General features: G+C 39.0%; 1 protein-coding gene across 5 annotated transcripts in view; it reads right to left on the reverse strand.

Moving 5' to 3' along the window:
* SHLD2 (shieldin complex subunit 2) overlaps window positions 1–14705 on the reverse strand; it is an 83558-nt gene that overhangs the window by 60754 nt on the left and 8099 nt on the right. For 3 of the 5 annotated variants that reach the window (XM_078434489.2, XM_060642261.3, XM_078434490.2), the window contains exon 2: window positions 8835–8970. The exons of the other annotated variants lie outside the window; for them this stretch is intronic. In XM_078434489.2, the coding sequence (XP_078290615.2) occupies window positions 8835–8871 (37 nt within the window). In that variant the 5' untranslated portion in view covers window positions 8872–8970. The remainder of the gene's footprint in view (window positions 1–8834; window positions 8971–14705) is intronic. 5 annotated transcript variants of the gene reach the window in all.

Below are 14705 nucleotides of genomic sequence, written 5' to 3' on the forward strand. Positions count from 1 at the left end.
AAAGAATTTGACACTCTTTCTATGATTTCAATATATTTTATAGGCAAATTGACACATCCATCTGGCTTGTCATAATATTCTCAGGTTAACATTTTAATAAACGTTTTTCTCATTTTTCCAAGTATCTTAGCATTAAAAACTTCATAACATGATGTCACTGCTTTGGAAAAAGTCTGGTCGTTCCTCAAAAAGTTAAACATAGAGTTGCCATATGACCCAGTAATTCCATTCTAGCTATATACCAAGAAAAAGTGAAAACTTACGTCCACACAAAAACTTTCACAAATGTTCATAGTAGCATCATGCACAATAGCCAAAAAGTGGAAGCAACTCAAACATCCAACTGGATGGATAAATAAAATGTGGTATATCCATACAATGTAGTATTATTCCACCCTAAAAATGAATGAAGAATTTGATATGTACCACAACAAAGACAAAACTAGAAAACCTGCAAAGTGAAAGAAACCAGACACACCAGGCAGTATATGGTACAACTCCATTTACATGAAATATTCAGAATAGGCAAATCCATAGATATGTAAACGGATTATTGGCTGCCACAGGCTGGGAGAAAGGGGAAATGGGGAGCGACTGCTTCATGGGTACAGAGTTTCCTTTGGGGGTGATGAACAAGGTCTGGAACTAGATGTGGGGTGGCTGCACAAGACTGTGAACATCTTAACACCACTGAAACTTTTCGTTATGTGAATTACATCTCAATTAATACAAGAAACTCTATGTCACAAAAAATAGACATTGACATCCTATCAGAGAAACATGGATTATTTTGGCAGCCCTTTAAAAACCTTATGGCTGCAGGGGTGCCTGAGTGGCTCAGTCAGTTAAGCATCCGACTTTGCCTCAGGTCATGGTCTCACCATTTGCTCCAAATAGAGCCATTTGCTTTATATACATTATTACTTATTTCAACCTCATGATACTTTACAAGACAGGTTAACTAACTTATCTAAGTTCACAACAGTAGGTTGTAAAGCCAGAATTGAAACCAAGGTCTGTTGGGCATACAACTGTTTTTGCCAAAACATTCTGAGTGTTGACTACAAAAGAATATATTTTCAGTTCAATTGGCAAACGTTCATATTCTCTCCTGAACACGGTTTCCAAGTGGTTAGGAAATGAGAAAGAAAAAAGCGATTGAGAAGAACATTATTAAAGAGTAAAGTGAGGTGTCTGGAAAAACATGCAATGCATTCTGTGCCCACTATATGCCACATGTGTGCTGGCATGACCATTGAACTGTTACAACAATCCTGGGACATAAATACCGGTATTTCATTTTTTACATAAGAGGAAGCTGAAGCTTAGAAAGTTCAAGAAGGTCCAAGTTTAAAGACATCACAAGGCACAGAACTGGGATTAGAAATCAAATTCAGTTCATCAATACATATTTACTCGGTGCTTACTAGATTTCAGGGCTAGAAGAGGCACTTAGAATAGAATATTAGAGATCCCCCCACATACAGCTCAAACCAAACCCATTTTCTTTTCACTTAAGGAGTGAGTCATTGTGAAACTGAAAAATCCCTGTAGATTTTTTCCTTTAATAGCTTTGTGTTAAATATTTTTTTTTTAATGTTTATTTATTTTTGAGACAGAGACAGAGCATGAACGGGGGAGGGTCAGACAGAGAGGGAGACACAGAATCTGGAGCAGGCTCCAGGCTCTGAGCTGTCAGCACAGAGCCCGACGCGGGGCTCTAACTCACGGACCGTGAGATCATGACCTGAGCGAAGTCGGACGCTTAACCGACTGAGCCACCCAGGCGCCCCAATAGCTTTGTTTTAAATAATTATTCATGCTGGGGCACCTGGGTGGCTCAGTCAGTTGAGCGTCCAACTTCGACTCAGGTCATGATCTCACAGTTTGTGGGTTCGAGCCCCACATCAGGCTCTGTGCTGACAGCTTTCTTGGAGCCTGGAGGAGCCTGCTCCGGATTCTGTGTCTCCTCTCTCTTCCCCTCCCCCATTCACGCTTTGTCTCACTCTGTTTCTCAAAAATAAATGAATGTAAAAAAATTTTTTTAAATAATTATTCATGCTTTGGTTAGATGTGTTAAGTACTGCCCCCTCAACTCCAAAGCTGACTGCCAGGAAAACTGAACAAACTCTAGTAGCAAATGTAAAAATAGAAGCAATTCTGTCCTACATGCATGATTTTGAACGTACTGCTGGATGGAGAAGACCACTTTGGAAAATACACTTCACATGTTCTGAAAGATGAATTAAACCCTTTAGCATTCTATGAAGCTTCTAAAGGTCTATCAGATGTTAAGTGACAACAGTGAAATTTCAAAAAGAACAGGATAAGTCAGCACCAGAGCTGGTTTAACATTAATAATAAGTGATCTAATAAATAGGCCTATGTTTGCCCAGTCAGGCTTTGCTTATTATGTCAGTTGGAAAGCCAGAAGGAAACTGGTTTTAACTCCCATACAACCTGTATCAGGACAACATCACTTTATCAGAAATGGAGCTGATGTCAGCATAACATTGAGACAGTTCAAATTTAAAACTGACCTTTCTTTTCTAATTGTTTTTGCAATTCAATCATAGTATAGAATTGAGGGCAAGCAACATTTACTGAGAGCTTTCTATGTACCAGACATGACATGAATCTTATTTAAGTCTCATAGCCACCGTGCAAGATATTAACTTTGTCTTTTAGAGGAAGAAACAGAAGTTTTGAGAAGTGAAATAAGTTTTCTAAGGTCACACAGCTTTCAGAGAGGCAGAGCCAAAGCTCAAATTCAGATGTTAGTTATCATCATGTTCCAGAGCACTAAAAAGCTATCAGTTTCTTACCTTGTAAAGAAAATTTTATTAAAAAAAAAAAATAATAATAATAATAATAATAGCAGAGAAAGCAGAGTAACATAGTGATTTGGATTATAAACTGATTTAGTACCTCAAAAGTAGTATAGGGTGATGTTGACCTATTAAAAATTCCTGGGAAGGTCACTGTGAAAGAGAATATAAAGTGTCTTAAAGTTAAAATAATAGTCTTTTAATAACATTTAAAATTAAAAAATAAACATAATACTGAATATTATCAACAGAGAATTAAGTTAAAAAAGAAAAAAAGGAAAAGGAAAAGTTCTATTCTAAAACAATGGTGTTTAAGAGACTGGACCAGTGTAGGCTGGCTTAAGGTAGCACTTCCCGGTTAACTCCATGAAAAACCAATCCCTATAAAAATATGGAAAGATAATGAGATAATATAAAGATATGGAAAGAAATGCCAGACTTAACACTAAGCCAGTCTTCTTTCCAGTTACAAATAGTACAACATAGTGCTTAAAAGTCTTCTGGAGTCAGTCTATCTGGGTTTGAGTCCTGGCTCTTCTACATACTAAGCCATGACAGTGACTTTGGGCATGTTATTTCACCAATCTGGACCTCAGTTCTCTCCTCTGTAAACAAAAGGAGGTAACTGCAGAAGACAGACTTGTTGTAAAGATTAATATATATGGGATTGTTAGAACAGAGCCTCAAAATACTAAGTACTCAATAAATGTTAAATTGTCAGTGGTAATATATCATTGCCCTGAGTCTTTACTAAGCTGCTGAAAATTGATGCTCATTATTAATCACCAAATGGGGAAGGGATATAGTATGCAGTTTCCTCTCAAAATTACATCACGGAACCCACTTTTTCGCAGCCCATCAAAAAGACTGGTTAATGTGGTTTTTTTTTTTTAATTTTTTTTAATGGTTATTTATTTTTGAGAGAGAGAGAGAAAGTGAGCATGAGTGGGGGAGGGGCAAGACACAGAATCTGAAGCAGGTTCCAGGCTCCAAACTGTTAGCACAGAGCCTGATGCGGGGTCACATCCACAAACCATGAGATCATGACCTGAGCCAAAGTGGGACGCTTAACTGACTGAGCCACCCAGACACTCTGGTTAATGTCTTTAAAACAAAAAACAAAAAACCATACTCTGAGAAATAATAGAGAATTCCATCACTAAAATAAAATGTTAAAAAAAAAAAACAAGAACAAAAACAAGATTGGTGCTTCCCAGTTGGTGAACACATCAAGGTGCTGGAAGGGTGACGTGTCCAGAATGGGCGTGGAAGTGCTGTTTCCCCTATGCCCTGCCCTACCTGTCTCTTCTATTTGGCTGTCCTTAAAAATAAACTAGTAATACCTCCTTACAGATTCCAGCACATGGATTCAGTGCCCAGAACCCATACATGTAGTGGAATGAAATACCATTTTATTTTCCATTCCATAGCCTGCATTGGCTTCAATCCATTAAATACTGCCCCCTAAACTCCAAAGTTAACTGCCAGGAAAACTGAATAAACCTTCAGTAGCAAATGTAAAAATATAAGCAATTCTGTTCTACATGTATGATTGTAAACATACTGCTGGATGGACTGATCATCAGATCATTCATTCAATTATCCAAAATACTGTGTGTTACCTATTCAGTCATGATCCAGCCTGCAATCATCTGAATAAGAACAAAAAATGTTTCCCATTATCAAGATATGGCCATCTATGTAAGTCTCATATCCCCTGTATAGATTTAAAGTCAATATTCAGATGGTGTTTTTGCATTTGATGTTTACTGTGCCCATTTGTGAAATTTACAGTCATTGCTGGAAGTGCCAACCATGCCACCCTATCACTAAGAATTTTTCTAAGCAATATGTGTCAGGATCTTCAGAAATGTGTACAGCCTTTGATCAAACAAATCCATTTCCAAGAATCTATACTATGCAAATAAATAAAGAATACACAATAAAATTGTATGCAAATACACATATTGTAACATGGTTTAATATTCTAAAAAATTAGAAATACAGTTGACTCTTGGGGTGCCTGGGGTGGCTCAGCTGGTTGAGTGTCCAACTCTTGATTTTGGCTCAGGTCACGATCCCAGGGTCATGGGATCGAGCCCCATGTAGGCTCCGTGCTGAGTGTGGAGCTTAAGATTCTCTCTCCCTCTGCCCCTCTCCCTCACTTGCATGCTCGTTCTCTCTAAAAAAAGAAAAGAAAAGAAAAGAAATACAGTTGACCCTCGAACAAAGCAGAGGTTAGGGGCATCAACTCCTACACAGTCAAAATTCTGACCATAACTTTTAACGCCCCAAAGACTTAACTGATAGCTATTGTTGAGCTGAAGCCTTACCAATAACATAAACAGGTGATTAAAACCTACTGGTAGGTATAAAAACAGGTGATAAAATACCTACTGGTATGTAGTATGTACTATATACTCTATTCTTAGAATCAGTAGGCTAGAGAAAAGAAAATGTTATTAAGAAAATCCTAAAAAAGATAAAATACATTTACAGTACTACATTGCATTTGTTGAAAAAAATCTGCATGGGCATGCCTGGGTGGCTCAGTTGGGTAAGTGTTGACTCCTGGTTTCGGCCCAGGTCAGGATCTCACGGTTCATGAGTTGAACCCCACATTGGGCTCTGTGCTGACAGCATGGAGTCTGCTTGGGATTCTCTCTCTCCCTCTCTCTCTACCCACCACCCCCTGTCCCACCCCCCCAGCCTACCCCTGCTAACATGTGTATGGGCTTTCTCTCACTCTCAAAATAAATAGACAATTTTTTAACCTGCATATAAGTGGACCTGCGTAGCTCAAACTTGTATTGTTCAAGGTCAACTATACTCAGAAAGTCTAATTTTAGGGGAAGGGTTAAATACAGAGTGGTATATTCATTGTATTGTGTAGTCATTACAAATGATGTTATGAAGGTTATGAACAATGCTATGTGAAAAAGCAGATTACTAGTTTAGGTTTACAGTATAAGCATAATTATTTACCTAAAACAAACAAACCAACAAAACACCAAATAATCAAAATTTAAGAGAAAAACTCAATCTAAAAAGAAAGACACCAAAATACCAAGTGTGGTTGATTTGAGCCATAGGTAACCCTTCCTTCCTAACATCCTACATTGTCCAAGTTTTCTTTACTGAGTGCATCTTACTGTTAAAACATTTCTTGAAAACTCAAAAAAATAAAAGGTTCAATTTTTTTTAAAGGTTGAATTTTTCTCTCCAAATTGTCATTAACTCTTACTTGCCACCACTTGCCTTTGAGCTAAAGCTCTAATATGACAAAAGAAACAATGTGAGGCAGATCAGCCTAGTGGTTAAAAAGATTTTAAAAAATTGTGGCATGTGATTTCTTTTGAATATTATCTATTATTTTGTGAGAGGCAGAGATAGTTATATATCTAAAGAAATCATGTTTTCTGCTGGGAGAACTGTTCTTGGTTTGTATAGTGAAATCATACATACCAATTATTTCTTTTTTTAATTTATTTTCTTTCTTTTTTTTAATTGAAGTATAATTAACACACAGTATTATACTAGCTTCAGATGTACAATACAATGATTCAACAATTCTATCTGTACATTACTCAGTGCTTATCAAGGTCAGTGCTCAAGAGCACACCAATATTCTTAGGGCTGTGCAAAAACACCATGCATCATGCTTCTAAGTATTCCTTGCCCCGAGGAAGTCTGAAAGCATATTTTAAATATGCCAAAGATTGGGCACCTGGGTAGCTCAGTCGGTTAAGCACCCGACTTCGGCTCGGGTCATGATCTCGTGGTTTGTGAGTTCCAGCCCCGCGTCGAGCTCTGTGCTGGCAGCTCAGAGCCTGGAGCCTGCTTCAGATTCTGTGTCTCCCTCTCTGACCCATCCCCTGCTTGTACTCTGTGTGTGTGTGTGTCTCTCTCTCTCAAACAGGAATAAACATTAAAAAAATTTTTTTTTAATATGCCAAAGATCAACGTAAAACCTTTGGCTTCAAGAAAGGCATTTTGGGAGAGGTAAAATTTTGAGAGTATTATTTTGCAACTTTATAATTTGACACATTTTCTAATTTTAAAAATAGACATTTAATATGTAGCATTTCAGGTTATACTTTTTAACTTAAATATGACTTAAATACTGCTGCAATAGTATTAAATTTTTAAGTCATGAAGAAGATCATTAATCATCCTTACTGCTAGTCCCTCCTTTTGGGACTCAGAATTTTTTACATACCCCTTCAAGCTGGCATCAGGTTTTCCAAAGGACTGATGACATGATTTCTCACCCCAATTTGGACTCAGGATTATCTCTACCTACCTACCCACCCCTTAGAGACAAGTTTGTCCTGGTCAAAAGATCACGTGACCACCAATTGCTTCTGCCCTGCCATCCTCCTTACCAGGGCTAGGCCTTGCCAAAGAAGAAAACACCTCCGTGCTAGGGTTCTTCATGACATGCTGAGCAAAGGCCACAGATTGCTAAACATTGCTAAGTAGACCTGAAAATAATGAAGTCATCCAGTTTTGTGCACAACCAGTATCTCAGTCTGTCAGCATAAATACATTTTCCCACAAAATCAATAAAAATTTTGAGACCAGCTAAGACTACCATGTTTTTCATCACTACCACAATCATCCAAACCTAAGCCCCTCCAATTTAATTCCTCTTTGTTGCTGCACTCTGATCTCATTTCTGGTGTGTACTCCCCCTCCTCGACTAGCGCACATGTCCAATAGCTATATTTCCTGATAACCCTTTACATGTTCCACTGTAAACAAATACCCTAAACCTTGAACCAATTTGAATAACATTCCAGCAGTCTTTCTGTCTAAACTAAAATCTGAATGCAAGCTATTCTTTCTCCTGCTCAGCCAAGGTGAGGCATGGAGGTCATTCTTTGTTCACCAATGCAGTTCTTTACCCTCATATAAAAGTACCTCTGTAGAGGTTTATGTCCTGTTCCTGCCTTTCTCTCCTTGTTTCTGTCATCGACTGACCTCTTGGTCACTCTCCCACGTTCACTAAAGACTTTGGAACAAAGTTCATAACCTTCCCAACCCTTGTCCTAGAACCATTCTGAGCAACTTACTTCCTCTGTAGCTGGCTCCTGTTAACACCCTAGCTTTACAGTTCCCTTATCTGTTCAACCCCCGTAACCTTCACTTTCTCTCTACTTCAGAAATCTGCTCCATAACCAGCTCTTGCAGTCAGTCATAACCAGCAACTGCTCCTCCTATTTAATCTGAAATTTAACTTAATCTTAAATTCCAATATCCAGTCTCGACACTTCATATCCCAGCTGCTACTTTCCGGTTTCAAAAGTTACCCCCTATTCAGCTTAGCCTCAATGGCCCATCGCTTTAAACCCTGTCACTGCTGAAATCTCTTGCCTCCCTTTCTGCCACACTGGCCCATTAGACGGGGACTTGTTCAACTTGTCTGCTCACTCAGGTTGAGAGTATTATTTCTGCTTCAGAAATAATGGGGGGAGAAGATCACTCATACAACTATATACACCAGAGCCATGAAATATGTGTCATTACAATTCGTCTAAGTAATCCATTCCATTAGCCCTCTCATTTCCACCAATGGCCTTCTGAAAATGCTCCCCTCTCCTCAAACTCTCCCCTACAATCACTATTTTCTTACTCGATAAACTCAGCTAATGACTTTAACCTCCCCACACTTTACTGAGAAAATTAATCAAGTGTAAGGAGGCCCCAAATCCCTCACCTACCACCCAAACACTTTTCTTCCTCAACACCATCTCTCCTTCTGCTACTCCTATGTCAGTAGAAACTATACTCCTACTCCTACTCCAGCCCTATATCTTCCCTCCATTCCCGCTAATCCTGAGGATAACATTCAGTCTCACATACTTCCTTTTGCCTGTATCAACTTCTCCCTTTCTGCCAACTTCTGTGTAGTGCATAACCATGTTGGAGTCACTCTCATCTTGATACAGCATGCCCTCTACCTACTATCCTTCAAGTTTTTTTTTAAAGAATGTCTGCACTTACTGTCTCCACCTTCTCGCAACCTTTCACCCTTCATCATCAGCAATCTGGCATTTATCTCCACCACAGACGCTCCATCGATGCTCTTCTAAAGACCGTCAATCAGCTCCTTGTTTGCTCAGTCCTTATGTCCGTTGACCTATTTGAGACATTTGACACTGCTGACCACTGTTCCTTAAGACTTCTCAGTTTTCATTTGACAACCAGAAACCTACTTTATGACCAGAACTGGGGATAAAATGAGGAACATGACAGAGTCGAGCCCTCAAGGAGCTTAGAGTCAAGTGGGGAAACTTCTATGATAACTCATACTCTTCTTTCAACCTTGCAGATCACTCCTTCCTTTCTCTACTCGGTGCTCAGAGACTGACGTTCCCCCAGGACTCCTTCCTTTGCTCTTCTCACTTCCATCCTGGGATTACCATGTTCACACTGCCTACTCACTGATGATGACCAAATATATATCTCTAGTTTAGAATTCTATCCTGAATTGTGGACTCACTTATTCTATGAAAAGATATTGGTACTTCAATATCTATCTTGAGAGTACTTCTGATGTACAAAAGTTTTTAATTTTGATAAAGACAAATTTATCTACCTTTTGTGCTTGTGGTGTCATATTTAAGCGTTTTTTAAAGTTTATTTATTTTGAGAAAGAGTGCACGTGCCTAAGCCAGGGAGGGGTGGAGAGAGAGGGAGACAGAGATTCTCAAGCAGGCTCCACACTATCAGCACAGAGCCCAATGCAGGGCTCAGTTCCATGAACCATGAGATCATGACCTGAGCCGAAATCAGGAGTTGGATGCTTAACCCACTGAGCCACCCAGGCATCCCTGGTGTCATATTTAAGAAACTGTTGCCTAATATAAGATGATGAATATTTACACCTACATTTTTTCTAAGAGTTTTATGGTTTTGGCTCTTACATTTAGGTCCTTAGTCCAATGAAACCACAATTCTTGAAAGTTAAGAATTTCACGTGCAAGATCTAAGGGTTTTTTTTAATTCTAAATTAAAAAAAAAATTTTTTTTAAGTTTTATTTTATATTTGAGAGAGACAGAGACAGAGCACAAGCAAGGGAGGAGCAGAGAGATGGAGACAGATCCTGAAGTAGGCTCCAGGCTCCAAGCTGGCAGCACCGAGCCCGACGCGGGGCTCAAACTCACAAGCAGTGAGATCATGACCTGAGCTGAAGTCGGATGCTTAACCAACTGAGCCACCCAGATGCCCCAGGGTTTTTTTTAAATTCTAAAACCCTGGCTTTCAGCACCACAGACCAAAGCAAGAAAACTTTCCTGGTAGAGTTTATACTGTAAACTACAGCATAGAGGAAGTAGGAGGTACTGGCGTAAATGCAATTCTCCCACAACAATTGAGAGGACATAAAAACCTGAAGGAGGAGTACAGAGAGAATGGGGAGCTAGAAAATAGTTAAAAGTTTGGAATTCTTACTTCCTATCCCATCTGCGACTATGTCTTGGGACGAGAAAGGGTGAGAAAATGTTTGTGGGTAAGGACTCAGACTAGAAGATAACTGTCTTTCCCTTTTGCAAGTTATGGTCCAGAGAACTGTATGTCTTTTAGCAAAAACCTCGCACCTGCCACTATATCAATGTGGTAGCTCAGTAACAGCCAAGGACATGCTCATACTATATTCCTGAAAAGCTGCCTCAAAGACCCAAGCACACCAGCATGCTGTAGAAACCATTAAGAAGTTTGTTTGGGGCCACTGGGCCCAAAAGAGCCCAGAATTAGGGTGGATCCAGCACACACAGACCTGCTGACCAGAGGTCAGTAGTAGCAGGGACATCAGCTTCAGACACAGCACAGCAGGCAGTGCCAATCAAGACTAAGCCAGCCAAGGTACAGCTCAGCAATGGCCAAAGTCAGAAAATGGCACAAAGATGAGATGCCCCCTCCTCAATGCCAGGAAAAATTATAAAGCTTCTCTACCAATAGCCCCAACCCAGAAGAAAAAAAGGAGAGAGCTATGTGGAAAAACTGAATCCTTGTAGAATGAAGCACAAAAAAATAAAAAGCTGAAAACACAAAAAGAGTAGGTAAGAAACACAGAAGATAAAGTGAAGGAGGACAGAATGGGGTAGAGACAGTATTTGAAGAAGTAACAGTTGAAAATGTTCTAGAACCTAAAGGGGCCCCTGGGTGGCTCAGTCAGTTAAGTGTCTGACTTCGGCTCAGGTCATGATCTCACAGTTCGGTTCTTGAGTTTGAGCCCTGCGTTGGGCTCTGTGCTGACAACTCAGAACCTGGAGCCTGCTTCTGATTCTGTGTCTCCCTCTCTCTCTGCCCTTCCCCCACTTGTGCTCTGGCTCTCTCTCTCAAAAATAAACATTAAAAAAGAAAAAGAAAAAAGAAAAGAAAATGTTCTAGAACCTGAAAAGATTTGCATCTCCAGATTCAAAAATCGCAAAGACAAATATACAACAGAAGATATCAGTAAAGCCAATAAACTAGTCAAATGAAGAGACACACTGTCTGGTGAGCTGCCTCCCTAATCTCTTGCCATTTCTTCTTCTGCCTCTCCCTCCCTCCCCAACAGACCTACACATACACACACTCTAGCCACAATGAACCAAGGTGCAGTTACCTAACGCATATCATTTTGATCAGGCTTTTTTGGTTTAAAAAGACATTTCGACCAGCTCTGTAAGTGGGGAGGATATTATTAAGAGACACATGGATTAGAAATAAAACTAAAATTGGAAAGCCATCCTTCTGACCAAGTCACATCACAGGTTTCTGGCCAGCATTTAGACTGGACATGGTTGGGTATCTGCCCAAAAGGCAGTCAGTCATCTGTAACCTGAGGAACAGGATGAAGGTCACAGGGTACCAAACGTGACCATCAGAAAGAGCTGAGCTAAGAACACAGATCACGGATAAGATCAATACTACAGCTCCAGGTAATTCAGCAAAAAGCATGTTGGTCAATATGACAATTTGGCTAACATGACAATTAAAAAAAATCAATCTGTACCAATGCTAATTTCTTAATTTTGATAAATGTATTCTGGCTATATAAGATGTTATCATTAGGGGAAAATGGGTGACGGGAACTCTGCAGTATCTTTGCACCTCTTCTATATATCTAAAATTATTTCTAAAGAAAACTTATTTCAGAACAAATTATCATTAGCATAATTACTTCAAAATAAAAATAAGATTTAAGAAGTGGAAAAAATGAATATATCTAGTCATTGTTTTTTCAACTGTTAGTATCTTAAAATATATCCTGGAGTGCTTTTATGTGCCTAGATACCGATTTTTAAGCATTCTTCTTTCCTATTTCAGAATTTTCAGGTCTTAATCTACTCTTTAAAATTCAAATTCAGGGGTGCCTGGATGGCTCAGTTGGTTAAGCGTCTGACTTCGGCTCAGGTCACGATCTCTCACGATTCGTGAGTTTGAGCCCCGCATCAGGCTCTGTGCTGACAGCTCAGAGCCTGGAGCCTGTTTCAGATTCTGTGTTTCCCTCTCTCTCAGCCCTTCCCCCCATTCACCTTGTCTCTTTCTCAAAAATAAACATTAAAAATTTGTTAAATATATATATCTAAAAATAATAATAATAAATAAAATAAAATAAAATTCAAATTCAGAGTCAGGCTGGGGGATTGGTGGGGGGCCAGGGGTAAAAACAGAAGAAAAAAAATAAAAAATCAAATTCAGTTTTTGCCAGTTATTACTATTTTAACTAATAACTATAGAGAAAAATTAGGAAGATTTAAGTTTTTCATCATGAGAACCAATATGAGAAAAAGTGACTTGGATTAGAAATGACATGAGTCTGCAGAAATAGGTTAGGAATAAATGTAACTATCCCTTGTTGTCCCATCTGTTATGTTTCTGAGTTCAGACAGCAGATCTTGGATCAGCGAGGAATGCCTGTAGTTGAAAACGCACAGTCATTGCAGACTGATGGGGCAGTCTTCCTATTATTTTCATAGGCACACTTTTAAATTTTTCTCTAAGAAAATGTTAAAATAAATGACAACCATAAGAGGTAAGGAACTGGAATTTCTCAAGGTTCAGGTCTTTTAGTTTTTTGCTTTTTTTTTTCAATTTAATTTTTTTCTAGTTACTTTCAAGCCAAGTGTGATTATTTCTCTCATATTTCCTTCACTTTTTTTGGTGTTTGTATTTCATAAGAAAAGAGGCGTGGCAATATGAAATTACACAAGATAGTCAAAGTCTGTCATTCTTTAGAATACTTATTAAAATACACCAAACAATTGTTATTCAAAAATAATTCCATTTATATCTGACCTAGAAAAAAACACATGAAAGTATGGATAAATACCTGCTTTCAAAAGAGCCTTTCAACACAACTTCCCTTGCTCTTGAAGTCCTGACACCTCTCCTATCTCTGTATCAGCACTTTCGCACTGATACACTGTTACACGCTGATACTTCATTTTTTTTAAGTTTATTTATTTGCTTTGAGAGAGAGAGAGAGGGAGGAGCAGAGAGAGAAGGAGACAGAATCCCAAGCAGGCTTCATGCTGTCAGCACAGAGCCCGATGACAGGCTTTGAATTCACAAACCGTGAGATCATGACCTGAGCTGAAGTCGGACGCTTTACCAACTGAGCCACTCAGGAGCACCAATACTTAATTTTTTTTTAAGCCTACTTATTTTTTTTGAAAGAGAAAGAGAGCACAGGAGGGATACTGAGAGAGGGAGAGACAGAATCCCAAGCAGGCTCCGTACTGTCAGAGGAGAGCCCAACTTGGGTCTTGATCCCACAAACGGTGAAATCATGACTTGAGCCAAAATTGAGTCGAACGCTTAACAGACTGAGCTACTCAGTCACACCGACACTTAATTTTTTTTTAAACAGCTGGCCAGAACTTCCACTGTGGGTGGCTGGTGATACCAATTTCTAGAATCTAGAAACCTTTGTGTTTCATTGGTTTTATGTGGCCCTCCAGGAATACAATGATAAAGATTCTGTCTCTGACAAGAAAATTGTGGAGGACAAATATATGTAAAGGGCATCATTACATATCTACCCCAAGTATCTTCAAAATAGTCTTATCCCAAACTGTGTTTCTGATAGTATGTCCTATAACATAGAGGCTCCAATGAAATGGTCACTTCTGCCCTTAGCATAACAAAAGAACTTCCAGTTTCAACATAAAGGCCAGATTAGCCCTCCTGTTGACTTAAGCCACTTGCCTGTGTGTTACACCATTGACAAAAATTGCTGGTGGCAGCTTAATTTGAAGAGCTCATGAAATCATCTGAGCATTTTATATTTCATTATATTTCCCATATTGTCCCCCAGAAGCTGAGGATGGGTTTCTGTTCTGTTCTCTTATCTGGCAACACAGTAAATATTGCCTTATAAGATGTCAATGGCAAAAAAAAAAAAAAAAAAAAAATTGAGGCATAATCTTAAAACTATAATCATTATATAAAATCTCAAAGGGAACTAGACTCAGCAAATGTCTCAATGTAGAGAACATAAAACATAATGATAGTTTTCAAAGGGAACTAGAATCTGTAGATTTCTCAATGTAGAGACATGAAACCACAAGCATAATTCCCAGTATTATATTTAAGAATGTTTAACCCCTCTGAAACTGTGTTTAAATTCTAAGGAAATAATATTATCACAGTAAGAACACAGAGCAGGCGAGCTATTTTCTGAAGCAAATACAGCAAACACTGCTGGTTGCCAACTTCACAATTATTCCTCCTGCTCTTTCTTCCTTGCTGGCAGTGCCTATCTGTACCTTAGAAGTTCAAAGTGTCAGAAAGCCCTACTTCTGGCTTCCTTCACAGCAAGGGCATGGCATATAACCCATTCCTAGCTACTGAGGCCCGCCTGAAAGAGCTGAAGCTGGCTGGCA

The sequence above is a fragment of the Panthera onca genome, chromosome D2 (assembly GCF_046562875.1).
Source record: "Panthera onca isolate mPanOnc1 chromosome D2, mPanOnc1 haplotype 2, whole genome shotgun sequence".
NCBI classification, from domain to species: Eukaryota; Metazoa; Chordata; class Mammalia; order Carnivora; family Felidae; genus Panthera; species Panthera onca.